Source organism: Dendroctonus ponderosae, unplaced genomic scaffold (assembly GCF_020466585.1).
Source record: "Dendroctonus ponderosae isolate FM_Combo_2020 unplaced genomic scaffold, Dpon_F_20191213v2 Dpon_F_20191213_4, whole genome shotgun sequence".
Classification (NCBI taxonomy): Eukaryota; Metazoa; Arthropoda; class Insecta; order Coleoptera; family Curculionidae; genus Dendroctonus; species Dendroctonus ponderosae.
The window spans coordinates 2,000,063-2,018,280 of record NW_026018611.1 but is presented as its reverse complement, the minus strand read 5'-3'; the positions used below and the strand labels follow the sequence as shown (position 1 = coordinate 2,018,280).

General features: G+C 41.8%; 2 protein-coding genes across 3 annotated transcripts in view; one reads left to right on the top strand and one right to left on the bottom strand.

The window, feature by feature from the left end:
- LOC109542918 (limbic system-associated membrane protein) overlaps positions 1-18,218 on the bottom strand; it is a gene marked incomplete at its 3' end in the record, with an annotated part of 73,530 nt that overhangs the window by 40,773 nt on the left and 14,539 nt on the right. The window contains 2 exon segments of one of the 2 annotated variants that reach the window (XM_048665508.1): positions 5,916-5,977; positions 6,085-6,325. In XM_048665508.1, the coding sequence (XP_048521465.1) occupies positions 5,916-5,955 (40 nt within the window). 2 annotated transcript variants of the gene reach the window in all.
- On the top strand, positions 8,186-14,324 carry LOC109543022 (chitooligosaccharidolytic beta-N-acetylglucosaminidase). The gene is made up of 5 exons (XM_048665507.1): positions 8,186-8,284; positions 9,543-10,142; positions 10,194-10,573; positions 13,491-13,982; positions 14,036-14,324. The coding sequence occupies exons 1-5, from the start codon at positions 8,232-8,234 to the stop codon at positions 14,290-14,292; spliced, it is 1,782 nt and encodes a 593-aa protein (XP_048521464.1). The 5' UTR covers positions 8,186-8,231; the 3' UTR covers positions 14,293-14,324.

Genomic DNA, 18,218 nt, shown 5'->3' with positions numbered 1-18,218 from the left:
GCGAAAATTTGTTTTTCGAACTCCTGACGGATTGAAACGCCGTCGTCGTTCGAAAAACGACATTTTTCGCCCTTGTATCGAAAACTACTATTTTTCAGTAGAACAGTTGACGCGTTTGAACTGAAGAACTGGAAAGAATTTGGCAAAAAAAATTAATTTTTGAGAAAGAAGACGCGCTAGAGGGCCGTCCATCCAATCCGTCTCGACGCGTATTTTTTTAAACCAAAAAAATGTGCAAACTTCCCCTCTATCAACTCTATAGGCGGTATTTTGCGTTCGAACACTCCCAAAAAACCCCGATTTGTTTTATTACGATTTGAAAACAAAAAGTATCCACATCCAATTTATTACCGCAGATTCAAAAAATCCGGTTCGTTGATGCGCAAAAATGTAATTCAATTTGCTAAAAAGAGAACATTGAAAACGAGAATCATAAAAAGCGCAGCTTTTACAGTCCGAAACTGAAATTCACTTCGTTATTTGGCAAAATTGGAGGCCAGTTTTGTTTAAAAATTTGGCGCGTCATTGAGCAGATGCCGAACATTCACGTCCAGATGCTGGATGCTGTTAATTTTGAAAATGTTTATTATGTTTTGTTAATTTGAAAATTCGGAGGTTTCCATGCAAACACCATTTTTAATTGAGTTTTGTGCGAAATGATGTTATTACAATAAACTGAAAAATGGAAATAATAATCAGATCAGCCCTGTTTGAGAAAACGGCGACTTCCGCCTTGGATGGGCAATTAATCAACAGTAAATTTAAACAGTTTGCTTTTTAATTAAGTTAATGTCCCGAATTAGATTAAAACGCTGATCATCGGAAGCGAAAATCCAACGATTCTGTTCCTCGAAATTGGTCATTGTTAATTGACCCGTGTGTATCGTGCCCGGATTTTCAAATTTGCCACCGGGAAACTCGAATCGGGAACATTTCCGGAGTTTTTATAACTATTTCCAATCGGTAACGGCGGCGGCAAATTAAGTTTTCCGCCGTCTTTTAATTGCCGCTGACTTGTTTGTGTGCGTTCCATTGCAGGAAAATTCAAACTGATTCATTCAGGTACATTAAGGAGTTTGATCCCTAATAACTTGTTGCTGATTGAGGCAAGCTTCCTTGGCCACTGGCCCCCAAAGCGGATAAAATTGACTGGTGGAACCTTAGATGGGAATAGGAAAACGCCAATAAACAGATTCCAGTCGCTCCTTTTGCATAGCGCGGGGTCGATTTCCGAAAAATCTAATAAAACAATGGAGTCAAAATGGGCGGATTAAATTTTCGGCTCGTTGAGGGAAAAATTTCGCCGGCAATAAGATGCCGCCTTCACGGCAGATCAGCATAACCATGTTTCGGGGATAAATTGAAATTCTGCGAATTCAATTATTTCCATTTACGTTTATTTCAAATTCAAGAAGTACACCCAATATGGAGCGACGCGATGGCGCGACAACCGAACGACGCTCCAAATAAAGCTGCTGCTACGAATATTGTAAAAAGCCCCTATGGAATCTATATCTAGTTCACTAGTATGACTGTGTTCCGAATGTTACACAGCGATTGTCCAGATTCTTTATACTAAAACCTCCGATGATTCATCAAACGCTAATAATTCAGGAAATATGACTTTTTACTAAACAATTTTTATAGAATTAATGTTGCGATTATTATGAAACTAAGACACTCTTTTGAAGTGCTTCCCAACAATTGACTCTCCTTTGATTCTCTGCCGTTTCTTCTCAACGTTTTTCTAGTGCAATCACTTTAAGCTCTTCACATCGAGTCATCGAATCAAAAGTCGACTTGCGAAGATTTTTGGGTTGTGACACACATAAGCACCCTCAGGACCGGTGTCAAACCTGTTCTTGCAAGCTAAACCCTGATGACGAGCACTAGCTGATGCAGGGGCGAATTCAGCTTTAAATTCAGAGATTATGTAGAAAAAATACAGTCTTCTGTTGTCTATCAAATTCGGAAAATTATCGTCGTTTTGTGCAAGGGTGGCGTAAGATTATTGCAAAGTTTCCGTCCCGTTTTGCATGTTTCTCGGAAGCAAAATGAGCAAGAACGCTCGTTTTTACATCATTCCAAAGAGAACTAAACGGCCTTTTTAGAAAGTGAACCATCCATAAGGAAATTTTGCAGTTTTCTCAAAAAATTGCTTGAATTCAAGAAGTTTTAGATTTGCGTGTTTTTTTTGAGTTGCAAAATCGACTCCAACATGACGCTGCTTTTTTTCGAAGTTTCTCAAGAACCATTTGAGCCACAACATTCGTTTCGGCATCGTTGGATAGAGAATTGAAAACTCGATTCAGTCGTAACAACATGAGTGAGGAAATTCGAGTAGTTTTGACACAGAAAGCGAAATTTGAATATCAGACACTTAGGTGCAAGATTACGCCAAAATTTCATGTTTTGCGTCCCCTTTTTGCTCATATCTTGGAGGCAAAATGAGCAAGAACGCTCATTTGTACATCATTCTAAAGAGCAGTAAATGGCCTTTTTAGATGACACTGCTTTTTTCGAAGTTTCTCAAGAACTATTCGAGCCACAGAATTCGTTTTGGCATCGTGAGATAGAGAATTGAATGGGAGAATAGAAACCCCATGACCCTCCCCCCTTGGATCCGCCCTTGAGCTGATGACGACCCAGAATATTAACAACTTTCTTTCCGCTATGCAATTGATCATAAGGGTGCAAAAAAGACAAACGGACTTGCAAAATTATGCGCCACTTGGTTAAAGCACATAAGCGAAACGTACGCTCTTGGGTGACATGAATCGCATTTTCCGGTGGTCGGTTCTTTTTTCGACGGCAAAGTACGCATACCCAAGCTGCTGGTTAAACGCAATACGAAAGTAAGCGACAAAAATCACCCCCTACAGCGTCGTTTTGCGAATTATTAGGCACATTCCGGAAGGCAACGTAATCCGAGCCTACACCTTTTGCAAATAATATTATTATTGCGTTCTTGCGCGCCCCACAGCCGGAAAAAAGGAAAATAAAACTTTAGGGCCCAGCGGCGGGAAATTAACAGGCCGCAAGAGGGATGACGTTTCTTCATTAAAATCTGTGCCGTCAGATGTGCCAACCACCACTCGAGCCGTCAGGAATTTAATGAGAGGGAAAAAGCATGAAAAAGCTGCATTTGAGAGTGCAGGATGTTTTTACGACGCCAACTTGGGAGACGGTCTGAGAGCAGCTTCAAGCGGATTTTTCCACCGTTTGCCGCAAAACCTTGATGCGAAGGTGAAAATCCCCCACACCACTGTTGCGCTCCATTTTGGTTCGGAAATCAAATTTCATTTACCGCTGGAAGTTCCACTTAAAACAAACAAAGCACTTCGCCTCGCAATCGTTTCGCTTTATGTGTGGAGGACGTACGTAACCCTTAAATGCATTGCGCGAATTTTCCGAAATGCTGCCCGTTCATTTTTCCCAAAACGCTACTCGAAAGTTGCGATTGGTCACGGCTTTGGGGTCCCGCGATTTAATTGCAGTTTCGCCCACGTTGCCCTCGATGTTGCAAGCTTTGTTAATCTTTTCTCCGGTCTTACAACCCACTGACGCCTCAAAACCCCATTTCCCGATCGACCGATTTTAGCGGAAATTTCCAGTAATTTCTTTCCACTTACAAGGAGTTATGGATTATGGAAAGTAATACGGATCGAGCAAACTAATTGGGCCCGTACTTCTAGTTGTTCTAACTGAATTATTCACCCACACACGCTGCACATCGCGCAACACACGGATATTTATCGAAATTGTGGTTTAATGGTTCCTAAAGTGAGTTTTAATGACAACCATCAATTCATGTAATACGTTCCAGTCGGGGTCTAATGCATTTGCCATTAATATAAGATACTGTTGGCAGTGTTCTTTGAACCTTTCCAGCGAAATTGATTTGATCAATGCGCCCGTCCATGCCATAAACCTCCAAGTTTCACATTAAGCTCTACATAACCCTTGCAGAAAAAGACGGTAAACTTAAACCATCTTCGGCGAAAGATTAACGAACATCTCGTTAAAATCGTCGGTCTCCGATAACGCTGTTCAGCACGTGCTTCTGGAGTTATCATCAGTAATGTTTGCCGCAGCTAATTCTCAAGTTTCCACTGTGTATGATTGGAAAACAATAATTTCAAGAGCCGAAAAACAACTTTTAATTCCACCGAATTCCTGTAATCAATGGAAAAATTGGTTCGATGTGCCCGTTAGGATTACAAAACGCGAGCAGCAGAGTGTTTCGCTTAGCGCCGTAATCGGGTTTGGCCCGATTTTTTGTTTCGAAAAACCAGGAATGCAAACGCGCAAAATGATTATTATTTCGAAAAGTGGCGGCGATAAACCGAAATAATACGGCAAAAGCGCTTCCTGCTGCCTGCTTTTCCGTTCTCTTCATTGTGTTTGTGTGTGCATTTTTGCCGTCGATTGATGTGCGCCACGTCGAAAAATGATTGATTTCCTTTCGGAAAAAATCAACTTATCCCCAGCAGCTGCACAAAGAAGAGCGTTGTTTGGATTTTCAACAGAAAAAAACCTTGTAAAATGCCACAGCATTTGAACTGGAAAAAAACACTTCATCATCCATCACCAGATGAATATTCGAGAAATTTGCCGGAGCCAAACTCCAGCTACTTCTGCAGCAGTAAATAATTTCCCTTAAACATGGATTTCAACATGCTCTTAAACGAAATTAATCCCGGCACAAATTCGAGGAAACTTTTCAAATTCATAATACGAGGAACGAGAAGGCGCGTTCTAATTGGGCTCCTTTTGGAAGCATCCTCCAACATAAATATTGCTCTAATGGAGAGGAAGACGAACATTAAAATTAATGCGCGACTCGTATTCGAATAAATGCGAAAATTAGATACAAACTGCTCCTGGGCGCGGGGACAAACTAATTAAAAACTAGCAAGTCGTCGTGAAAAAAACGAAAAATAACAAAAAAAAAACCGCTGTAGAGAAACTGGAAACAAGTAACGCTAATTCGAGTACTAATGTTTTACCCAGGCATTTTTCGCGAAATATAAACCGGCGACAATGTTCTTTCTAATTTTCCGCTAAAAGTCTCTTGGCAGCTGTTTCATAATTAAAATAGGTGATTTTGCACACTTTGGACCGTTGAGCCAGTTTTTGCGCAGAACTGTGTTTGTACACAGGAAAACCTTTTATCTGTTCCTAAAATTCGGAATATTTTCCGCTGCCAAGCAAACCTGTTGCAGAGAGTTGCTTGATTTGGGTTCTATTAGCGTGATTAGTCTTGAAAAGCCTTCAGCATTSKWMSAATGCTGAAGGCTTTTCAAGACTAATCACGCTAATAGAACCCAAATCAAGCAACTCTCTGCAACAGGTTTGCTTGGCAGCGGAATCAAATCACTGAAAGGTTATGTGGTTTTTCATTTGATATTGATGAAGAACTGGCAATGGAACAATGCTGGGAAGACTGATCGGGCGAACAGCAATTTTCCCAAACGCTTTCCTCATCGCTAGAAGATGGAAATGCCGCGCTGTTCCCATTTAGTGGGAAAATGCGGTGCAGTTAAAGTTATATTAAGTTTGGGTTGAAATCGCACTGTATGTGGGTGGAAAGACTATTTATTGCGAACGTGAAATGTATTCGGGCCAAATTGCGTGCTCCGGATTTAAATGTGGAAACGTTGCCAATTGCCAAACAATAAATATTACTCCAGTATCAACTGGCTCGGAAGAACTATTGATTGCACATTTCCATGTGGTTCTATTGGTTATTGAAAATTAAAAAAATATTAGGAACAGAAACTCAAATTTGGTTAAAAAATGCTCAAAGCATTAACCATTCTCGACCTAAATTAGGGTATGTTTAGGATGAATTTTGCAGACAACGAGATTATGCAGGCAACAGGCACAGGTTTACTAAAATTGCAAAAACTTACCGGCAATGAATGCAAGCAGCACCAGTAGAGAGGCTTCCATGATCCCGGGTTGAGGTTGAATGCTGCGGAAAAGAAGAAAGTTAGCAGGCAGGAATTTGCATTGAAGACAAACAGCAATTTCGACTAATTTAAGCCCAATCGGTCGCAAAATAACTCAAATTTCTATTACCACTGAAACTGGGACGCTGAGATGCTTTCCTTAGGGTTTTCAGCGCGGGAAAACCATCAACGTGTTCGCTTCGCTGCCCTCAAAAAAGGGTAGAGGCAAATGGGCAATTGGAGCGCGACAACGACACGCGAAGACTGAAATGCGATTTAGCGGACCAACATTCACATTTCGGGGGCGCAAGCGCCCCTTTTTTACTTTCCAACAATTTTCCTGGACCGACAATTATCCCGGAACCGTTAAATAGTTTGAAGAATCGCCGAACAACCAGGCGGCAGGGAATTGAAGCTGCAGACAAGGGAAACAGGTGCTAACTTGCCAGACTGTTAAAAAAGCGGGCCAAACATTGAAAACTTTATGGCCTTCATACAAGCAAAAATGCGCACGTACAACATAAAAAAAGACCATGCCTGCAAACGCTGGACGTCTAAACAGGAAAACGATCAGAAAATGTTGTCCATAAAACATGGACGGACAAGCAACGGGATCCCGTCGCTCACGTAAAATCCATATGGATATTGAATGTCTGCAGTGTATGCAAACTATCAAAGCGACGGTTTTTCCAACATCCACAGTTCTTTGCGCAAATTTGAATATAAAATGACAAAACATGTCGCGATATGGACGCGAACATCCCCAGATCTTCGCTCGTCAAAATTGTCTGTAGCTGATTTGCCTTTTATTAGGGCGAATTTTCAATTTTTACAATGCCAGTATTCCGGAAATCGAAACTTCGTTGCCAATCAGCGCTAGTTTTTACAACATCGGTTTGTTATCGCCTGATTGTAGAACCCTGTTTTGGCACAAGTTCAAACATCAGTAATAAACTATTAATTATCTGATGCGAGTAGTGCTATGCAGCTTAAACAATTAGAAACTGTACTTAAACCTATGGAAAATATGACACACTTAAGGGGCGAATTCAAAGGCGTTTATACAAATAATAATTATTGTGGTATGTTGCGATAAGAAGCTGCTTAGGCAAATAGTTAGCTGCTATCAATCAGAAAACACTTTGTATTGGCAATTTTTAAATTGCTTTAGCATGTATGAATGCCTAGGATTAGAGCGACCCGAACGTAAACAGTGTCTAAGCTGAAGCAACTTCAAGTGCGCACTTATAGTGCGAAAATTTGGCGAGGAATCGACTCATCAGCATGAATCTTCACTTTCATAAAAATAATCGACAGTTTCTTAAGTGCCCCAGTTGGAACGAATGTGGCTAAAATTCTGCATTTGTCTGAAATCGAAAAATCCGGCCGATCAAAGCCGCTCCTGCAAATAGTGAAAAAGCTCCATTGCTGCGAACTTTAAGTGCCGCTTCAGAGTTTCGCTTAGCAACAAAACTATGATGTTGCACCATAAAAACTGTTCAAGTCAAATTAACGAAAGTTTCCAGCCAAGTGCTACAAAGCAAAATTAATGAACTTGTATGCAAGTCGGGAATTATTATAATTTCAGTTCAGCTAGACCAACTACTTGTTTCTCCAATCTTTATTCATGCCGTGATAATCAATTAAAATCGCCCTGAAAAATTACATGGCAAACTTTCTGGAACAGAAGCTGCTGGAAACGACCAACACAAAAACCCGGTTTCTTGGAGTTCAGACCATGAAAATCCGTAATTTTAATTAGGAAAACGCGGGGTCAGAATGGCAATATCAGGGGGATCGCCTTAATGGATCATTTCATTGCTGAGAGCGCCCATCGCATAGTGATTATTAGCCCTGGATCAGCGACAAATTGAAGGCCGGTCTAGGTTAGTGTCGCTTTAATGCCGTCCTGGCCTAATCCCGAACAAATTGTATGTAATATTTAGTCTAATCGGCTTAAATGCCGCTGCTGTTGCCGAAACTTAAGCCCGAAATTGAGTTTTATTTGCTCCCACTGCGCTCACCTCAACCACCCTCGTGGTACAAGAGATTTTTGTCACACTTCTATCTTGTTTTTATACTAAATTAAAACGCTGTTGACTCCTTTTCAAGTGCCAAGACTAAGTAATTATTATTTCTGCTTACTCAACAAGTAAGTCTTTTATATACGTTGAAGAACTCACGACTTTGTATGCGATCGATTTAGATTAGATAGACAGATTAAGATGCTTAAAAGGATAGCGCAGAATTGGATGCTAAACATTTGCAGTGATCAACATGATGGGTCGCGTTTTCCTCCTGTTGTTTGCTGCTTTCCTACCAAATTGCAGGTAACTAACGTAACTGAAATAAGCTACTTTTAGCTGTTAAGGCTTTCGCGGCAATCGTTTGGGCATTTCTTGATTTTTGAGCTATTATAGGTGGTCGTTGACAGGGCATTGGTACTGATGAAACAAGCAAGTGTAGCTTTAGAACTGTGCCAACCTCAGGCACCCCCAGGACCGGTTTCGAGCCTATTAGCTCTCATCAGCTGGGTTCAGCCTGAAATTAGCGATTCCGAAACCTGCACTTTATAATGCCAATGCATTATAAACCGTGCTGAGCTGATGAGAGCTAATAGGCTCGAAACCGGTCTTGGGGGTGCCTGAGGTTGGCGCATTTCGAAATCTACACCTCCAAGGCACCCCTAAGATCAGTTTCGGAATGGCTAATTTCAGGCTGAACCCAGCTGATGAGAGCTAATAGGCTCGAAACCGGTCCTGGGGGTGCCTGAGGTTGGCACAATTCTAAAGCTGCACCTCCAAGGCACCCCTAAGATCAGTTTCGGAATGGCTAATTTCAGGCTGAACCCAGCTGATGAGAGCTAATAGGCTCGAAACCGGTCCTGGGGGKGCCTGAGGTTGGCGCATTTCGAAATCTGCACTTGTCTATTTCAAAAGCTCATTATGGCTCTGCTGATGCCACAAGTCTTTCATTATTCATTTGGTACTGGTGTTTCCGCTGGCATGCACGGCTAATATTTACACCATCTTCAGAGGTGTTTGCTTTGAGTGCGCACACTTGGAGAATTTTCCGATATAAGCATGTGCTCGGCTGGAATTCGCTCCTGACGCTTCGCTGGCATGATCACGGTTTGTTGGCCGTTGAAGATGCTGGCCAGGTCAGCTGGCGAAACGTCGGGACCAAGCCTTAGTCGACCGCAACTTATTAACTCAACAATCGTCAATGGTTCAAATTAGTGTTGGTATACACAGCGGGGTTTTCTTTCCGTGACTGAAGCTGCCAAATTTTTCCAGCATTGTTGTATAAACTGACGACGTTCCCGAAGTTTTCCATAATCGTACATTTCCAGGCGAATTATCGCACAAATAGCTTAATTTTTACAACTTCCTGTTCGGTTTATTGAAGATTCAATAAACCGAATCTCATTTTTGAATCGTAGTAGAATCTAGTGAGAAAATTAAGGTTAATATCCCCCATAAAAGTGCGAAAATAGATGGATTTGCGTCAAGCATCATCCTTAAACGATTAGAAGAATTGTTGAGCCAAAACCTGAGTTATTGTCGCCAATAAAAACCGTAATTTCAGCGGCTACAACTCGAAATGGCACTACGAATGTACTGACGGCTACTGCGAGAAGACTTTAATAACGGAAAACACAACATCGCCCCTAAGCTTGGCCGAATGCAACATCCTCTGCCTAGACTACGCTTCAGTGTGGCCACAACCGACCGGAAACATTTCGATCGACAACCTCACGCTGATCGACGTATCCGCATTTAGTTTCACCAGCGAAGAAAACACCACAATATCCAGCCTGGTGGGGGCGGCCTTTGGAATCTTCACTAGCCAATTCACGCTGCAGTTGCCACGCAAGGCCTTTTTGCGAAACTCCAGCTCGAATGGCTCAGCCGTGCAAGTGCAATTTGAAATAACCGATCAAGACACTGAGCAGCTCAGCTTCGGAACGAACGAGTCCTACACGCTGCAAGGACTTGCTACTGATGACGGCACCATTAATGTCACCATCACAGCCGAAACGTTCTTCGGAGCCAGACACGCTCTGGAAACTCTGAGCCAACTGGTCGTGTTTGATGACTTGCGCAACCGAACCCTCTTTCCTGCTTCTATTGCTGTTTCAGACCAGCCAGCTTTCAACTGGAGAGGAGTTTGCCTGGATACCGCCAGGTAGGCAGCTTTAGTCGATAAAAAAGCCTCAAATCCACAGCTGTTTTCCAGAAACTACATCACTCCGAAGGCCATAAAGCGCACCCTGCGGGCGATGGCCGCCTCGAAGCTCAACACCTTCCACTGGCACTTGACCGATACTGCCAGTTTCCCATACGTGTCCAGCTCGCATCCAGAACTGTCCGAGTACGGGGCCTATTCATCAAGCAAGGTCTACACCGACGACGACGTGAAAAGCATTATTGAGTATGCCAGGGTGAGGGGCATCCGAGTGGTGCCAGAACTCGACTCGCCAGCTCATGTGGGCGAGGGCTGGCAAACTTCCGGAGTGCTCACGTGCTTCAACCAGAAGCCGTGGACTGACTATTGCGCCGAACCTCCATGCGGCCAGTTCGATCCTTCACAGTCTGGGGTCTATGATATCCTTGAAGGTATTTTTCCCTTCTATATTATACCGTGGATGGCCGAGTATCAAACTCTTTCTTCAGCTTCCAACTTTTATTCACCTCGGTATAAGTTTAAATACGGAACAGGAACAAACTAACTTCAAAATTATCGTCAACTTCACAAACAATAACAATAACCTCTTCTGCACTCAGTGGCTGCTGTGACTTCACTCCCCCCCTGTGGTTTTTCTTGCCGCTTATATAGATTCCTTCAGGTAACCCAGATGGTTCTCGAAATCTCCAGAACAGGTGCGAAACTTCCCGCTTGTCAGTGTCATATTTGACAGTAAATGGGGGGCAAATGGGGCTCCCATTTACTGAAATACTACGAATTTTGATCCTTCCATTTCCAACATGAGTACCCCAGGCCATTTCCGTTACACTGCCCCCCTTCTAAACCCTGATCGCCCCGATTAGGTAATTCCTGGATCATGGTTATATCTGGCCAAACGGTGAATGTGGACAACTTTAAATTTTGCCTGAGGGCTCTTCTGATTGCTCATCAACAGTTCAACGCCGCCGACGTCGCGCGGCTTTTCGCTGGTGTTCTCTTGGCGCACCACCTTGTCCATCCGTTGCATCAGCGTCCTCACCAGGTTGAAGAACTTGAACAGATCGCCAGTATCGGCCAGTTTTCCTTTGCGCTGCTCGCAAACCATTTGCAAACTGGCCCAYGCARACACCACTTCTTGTKCYCTATTTGTSATCWCYTTAGCTCCGTCGCCCGCATAGCTGGSTCGAAGCTTGMCCGATTCCTCTTGGATCTGTTGCASTTKGTTCTGAAGCGTCTSTAGGTYKTGCATGAAGTTCTGATGTTTGCGCTGCAGCGTTGAAACAGAASCAGCATCTYGGMYCAGTTCATGARAAGAGGCCACCAYTTCGCGATCAGCTATCCACTGCTCCAARTCGCCAACGWCTCTGTTGAGCARGAAGAGCTKCAAGGCCTCATCCAGCTTAGCGCGAYGTTCTTGCGCCAAATCCTTCAGTCCGGCATACAGCTTGTCCAGTTGCGACTGTTTAACAGCGACCTGCTCGGCCAAAGGATGTCCTTCAGCCGACAGGGCCTTTACTGTTTCACCCAGTCCTCTGATGGTGTCCGCATAAGCTTCAACGGCCGCTTCCAGACTTTCGTGCTTTTTCATGAAGTTCCTGGAGATGGTCTCATCTTTGCCCCGATCTTCCACCATCATGTAGATCATCCAGCTCTCGGCCTCATTGGCATCGAACAGATACTCCTGCGCCCGCTCGTTCCGTAGCAAGTTGTCTCGTCTATTATCGATGGCTTTCTTTTCCCTAATTTCGTTTTCGCTTAACCGTCGATGCTCTCTAGTGATGTCAACAACAGATTCGTTCTGTAATGACGCCACTGCTAAAAGAGTCTCCAAATTCGATGCAGCGTTTACGGATTCTGCAGCAGGCTGAGCTTCGGCTGGCGCATTTTCTTCGATGGGAATGTTTTCTTCTATCGGCAATTCTGGGTCGGAAAATTGCCCAACTTCAGTAGCGACTTTAATTAAATTAGCGTCCTCATCTAATGCTGGCAAGTCATGTACGGGTTTATCGCTAGTTGGCCCATTGCACTCAGAATCAGATGGTTCTTCACTCAAACAAACTGCGTTTTCTAAGTCCGGTTCCACAGTTTTCCTTCTGGGCATTATTTCGGGTATAGTTTTCGCTGATTCAAGCAGATTTTGCGCATTTTTTTGCATAGTTACATACTCATGTTCCTGGCCTAGTGATGTCTTCGATTTTATCACTCACAGTTTTATCAGCAACCGACAATTCTTCAGTCTTCACAATAGTCGCTTCGTCCGTAATCACCTTGTCTGATGGGAGTTCTTCAGCGTGTTCGTCCTGTGATTCCAAAATTGCTATACTTTCCTTCTTTACCACTTCCTTCACTTTCGCCGCTGTTAATGTCTCTTCCACAGAGTCGACTTCTTTCGCCACTTGAGAATTTCCCTCTGTTGAAACAGTTACTTTTGATAGCATAATACCTGGTAAGTTTTCACAAGAGTTATCAGTTTTAGCCACATCATCTCCTTCAGAGACAACTGAATCAGTTATTTCCCCAACTAAGGACAGTTTCTGATCAGAACTAGCCACTTCGGGCTCCACCTGAATTTCCTCTAAATGCTCCTGAGCAATTTGTTCATTCGTAATCTCGACAATACCATCTTGTCGATCAACTTTCGGCTCTTTAACTACTAGATTTTTATATTCTGGCTCTTCCACTACTGCAGGAATGTCCACGATTTCAATGTTTTCCAAATCATCAGTCACTTCCTCGATGTTCTTTAGCTTGCCTTCAACGGTTGTTTTCAGGTCTTCAATTTTCTTAGCGGTGTCGTCCATTTTATTCAGAATCTCTTTGTATTGGTCACTCATTTTGTCCATTTTTTCGTCCATTTTCCTACTTTTGTCGCTCATTTCGTCCATCATTTTCCTACTGTTGTCGCTCATTTCGTATTTCATCTGCATGAGCAGTGCAATCAAACTGGGGTTCTGACACCAAATGTACCGTGGATGGCCGAGTATTAAACTCTTTCTTCAGCTTCCAACTCCAACAAGGGCGAAAAGTGTCGTTTTTGTTTTTCCTATGGGACGAAAAAAAGTACATAACGCATTAGCTAACCCTTTAAATAGCGAATTCAACGATGTATCACACAGTATTATTTCTGTCGGTTCTTGCGTGAAAAAAACCATTTTAAAAATCCGAGCGGGGTTCAGTCTGGCGATCGTGCTGGCCACCATAAGTTCCGATCGATCTTCCTGAAAACTGTCGAGACCGGCACTCCGAACTGGTCTGGCAATGTACTCAGGAGCCCCGTCTTGTTGAAACTGTCAATTTCCTAGTGGCAGAATATCTAGACTTTTTGCTAATGGAACATTGTTGTTAAAGACCTCTATGGGGACTTATTGACGCAATTCGGCACTGACGTCTTCCACATGGGAGGCGACGAGGTGAATGTGGCCTGCTGGAACATCACATCGAATCTGACCGCTTGGATGGTGGACGAGATGGGTTGGGGCTTGAGCAAGAGCGACTTCCAGGAAAAGGTGTGGCCGTACTTCCAAAACGAGTCCGCCCAAAGGCTGTACAAGCAGGCAGGCGCGCAGATTCCCATCATCTTGTGGAGCAGCGACTTGACCGCTCTGGACAATGTCACCTCAATTCTACCGCCCGAGGACTATATTATCCAGATCTGGGACTCTGCGGACAGCAGCTCCATTCAAACGCTGCTCAGCCAGAACTACAGCGTAATTTTGAGTAACTACGATGGGCTGTACTTGGACTGCGGCTTTGCCGGCTGGGTGACCAATGGGACCAACTGGTGCTCGCCTTATAAGGGTTGGCAGACTGTATATGACAACAAGCCAGTAAACATTGCAGGCAAGTGGATCGCAATTTTTAACGATTTAGGGGGTTATTTGATGGGATTTCAGGAACCAGCGTTGCCCAGGTGTTGGGAGGAGAAACGGTGCTCTGGACCGAGGAAGCCGAAAGCGATACCGTAGATTCGCGACTTTGGCCCAGAGCTGCCGCTTTTGCGGAAACTCTGTGGTCTGCGCCGGAAACCACATGGGAGGCTGCAGAAGAGCGCATGTTGTTTCATCGCGAACGCCTGGTGGCTCTAGGAATCGGTGCAGACGCGCTCCAGCCAGAGTGGTGCCGAAGAAACCAACAGAACTGTCCAACTTGAATGAAATCAATAAACTAGGTTTCCTTCGACTATTTTCTTGGCTTTTTAAGTACACCCATGGGAATATCTTAAATCAGTAAGTGCGGAGCAAAACGGAAAGAGAATCAAGATCATCGTCTCTTAGAGTGATTATCTCCTCCGGGTGGTAATTCGATTAGAACGGTAATCTCTGACAAAATTAATTGAAATGATGCCATTAATATTTGAAGTAAATCAAAAGTAATCTTTTCCATGACTGAGTGATTGATTGAGACGCTGTCGTGCCAATGTGAAGAGCTGCAAATTGTGATCCCTACTGTCTAATCGAGAGGAAGATCGATGGCGCCGATAACTGGTCCAGATGATTTTTTGTATTTGAGTACTTATCATTTACTACCCGCTATAATCACTTCCAAGTACCCAATCTACTCATCAATATCATTTCCGTCGTTCACTGGCAGATCTTGCCAAAAAGATAGACAGTGTTTCGTAATTTTTGCAGCAGTTTGGCTTTCCTATCCATGTCAATTCCTTTAGGGGCCAATCTGATCGCAGGTTTTGGTAGGTCATTTTTATAATGTTTGGCCAATAGAAAGTTGAGTTCAATCAATGGTCCACTAAATTTRGTTTWAWAAAAAAGGWTTTTARAGYYCCTTTTAAATTGAACCTCAMCAAAATTTGCTAAATATGGTTTAGGTGTAATTTTGTTCATTTTGAATCCTGCAGAATAGTCAATAAAATCATGAAAATCATTAAGGCTCATTTCAATCATCTCTACCCTTGAACTATTTGATTTTTTGACACACCTTTTAAAATCCTCGAAATCTAATTCTTTTCCTGTTTGTTTTAAAGACTTTTCCACTCGGAAAGAGTCAGCGAACATGAAAGTGTGGTCAGTTTGTAAATATTTTAATTTTAATAAACTTAGATTTACTTCTAACGAGTTAATAATAAAAACAAAAAAGCAATACAAGGCCCAATTCTTGTTTTGCGAAGCGCAGTTATCTAGCCAAATTGTTATTTCTTTAACATCACGGTGAAACAACAGGAATTTGTAAAAGGTTGATATTAGATCAGATTTACTTCTTCCAGCCACGCCTTCAGGCCAAACAAGAGCGACCGGCTTATTTGCAAGGGATTGCTTTCCCAGAGCAACAAAGCTTTCGTTAAAACAAATGATCCTTGGTGTAAAAATGATTTCTTTAAACATTTCACAGTGATTTCTTTAAATTTACTTTATTATACTTGTGATATAATAACCACCTTTTACAAGTCTGCAGAAACAAATAATGATTCAGATCCTGCTTTTGTAGATACGTCATTTTTATATTAAGTTCTCGCTTCTATGGCATTTTCATAGTGACTTTTTCATTTTTGGCAATCATCGCAGTCGGGATCAGTATTTTCTTTATCATGTTTTAAGTTTTTGGAATGAAGGTTAAATGTTTCGCATTGCCAGCACTACTCATTCATCTCAGCTACTTGTTGGCGGTAAAGTTCGTATGAAATTTTCATTTCGGGGTACTTTTGTAGAAAATCTGCATGCATTAATTTAATGCTAATATCACTGATATTTTTGATTTGGGGCGTGTTCCCTTCTATAATGCGATATAATTGGATTAAAAGAATTAATATGACAAACTACGTGTTCTCTGTCAATTTTTTTCTCAGATGGATGCCCTGTCTTTAATTGTTTGACAAACATAACATTTTAAATCAGTTTGATTCAAAACATCTCTAACTATTCTATCGTTATGGACTTGATAGCCCAAAACTGCCAAAAAAAATTTTTGCAAACTCTTACATCATTCGCTGTATTATCTTTTAAATAGTAGTTAATTGTATTACTTCGCCTGGAGTCTCCAACTTTAGTTTTTCTTTTCTTATCGACTTTTTTTAACGTGGTAAAAATAAATTGTCGGTGTTGTTCATGGGTCATTCCCCAGAATTCTTTATTTATAGCATTTTGTCTCCATATGTCAATTGCTTGGGTACATTTTTTTGTACAATTTTCCTTACATGTTTCTTGCACGTCATGCTGTGCAATTTTTTCCTCCCTTTTCAGTTTCTTTCTTTCCTGTAATGATTTGCTGTGACTTTTCCGTTTTCGTACTTTTCCTTGTTTAGTGAATTTTCGTGATTGATTTTGTTCACCGGTTTTTAAAGCATTTTCTATGATAATGTTCAATAAATCTCCAATGAATTCTGCAGGCTTTTCACTTGCGGTATCAGTTGGCAACTAACCCAAACTAACTCCTTGTTTAGGGCTAGTAAATCTAATAAAACTAACATAAACTAAATAAAAAACACATAACCTTAGAATAAACGGCACGGATGAAACACATGAAATAGTTCAACACTTTCGAAACTAACTTAACAAACACAACCACTAAAATAATCGCAGTAATAATATCAGTTAATAAACGAACTCTAACCAAAATATCTCTAACCACATTTTCATATACGTCATATGGCAAAAAGACTCAATAATAATTATCAATATGACTTTTTGTTCATTACGACTTGATCATTTGACTTACGAAAATGTCGTAAGTGAAATATTTTTAAGCAGATACGACAATATGACTTGGTAATTATCAATACGACTTTTTGACCTGGTAACTGGTAGATTTTTGCAGATAGGACATATAAATATCATTAAAAACCCGTATTCTAATGATGATACGACTTCCAGAACTTGTCTGGGAGGTAAAGCAAACTCTGTTTTACCAGTATTCCGCATAAGCTGAAAAAGTGAAAATTGCAGATGCGACTTCTTGTCTTAGCAGGGCAGTATATCGGAGGTCATGTAACGCGTATACTTTACACAGTCATTGGATGGAAAATCGGATTTGCTCGGGCTTACTTGGCTTTTTCATCGTTACCTCCAAAAATCAATTTGCTTAGGTCAGCAACGGCGAAATTGGCCCAATTACACTCCAGACGTGTTCCAGCCTAGTGCGAAATATAGAAGAGTCCAGGACAGAGACGTAGCGCAATTAACTTTAAGTTTTAAACTTATCCAAAGTAAAAGCTAATCAAAAAGGACGAAGTTAGTTAGAGTAGAAAGTTTATCTTAGTTAATCCAAAATTGTAGAACTATCAACTTCCCCAAACTAAACTCACTTTGCAGCAATCGATTTAATGTTCGCTTGGCATTTTTGGGGGCCACTACTAATAAAACCGGCCTGGTATGGGAGTTGCGGTTCTGCATATGTGGCAGAAAATGAGTCAATTTAATTGAAAAAACAACTATAAAGTCCTCCAGCACTGGTTGAGTTGACAGTGCAGTTTATTTCTCGAGGGTGGCGAGAGTCTTGAACAAATCTCATATATTCAAGTCAAATATGTGTGTAATATTAAGACATATTTCATTTGTCGCAAACATGAAGCTCAAAGTGCTGCCAGGGGATTTAGCACGTCCTGAACTCTTAGAGCGAATTGGAGCTGTAGATGGAGCGGCAACACTTGGATAAATCAAACGTATTGCTTTCGACTTTACTTGTTTACGCTTTGATCGCGTCAATTATTTCATCGCAATAGAGTGGAATGGTAGATGGAGTTTTTACGTAATTAGCAGTGCAGAGGTGAAAGATTCTAGGGCGGGACACTAAAAATTTGCGACACGTGCCCCATAAAATTTTCCCCGATAGCAACTTTTATCCGCCGCACATGGCAAATGGCACAAAAAAGCTTACAACTAGGATTCTTATCAAACCAATAATTTCTATTCGTAAAGCACCAGAGCTTTACACACGTTCAGTCCATTTATCATTGGTTCGGATGTCCCCGTAGTCCCATATTTTATGTCTAAGTATCGTAATACTCTAATAAATGTAACTCTAATAAATTGTAATTTTACTATTGGCATTCGGGTGGATTTCAGCTACTTTGCCTAGAGCTTTACCAAGTGTGTACCTGATCAGGGGCGGATCCAGCTTTAAAGT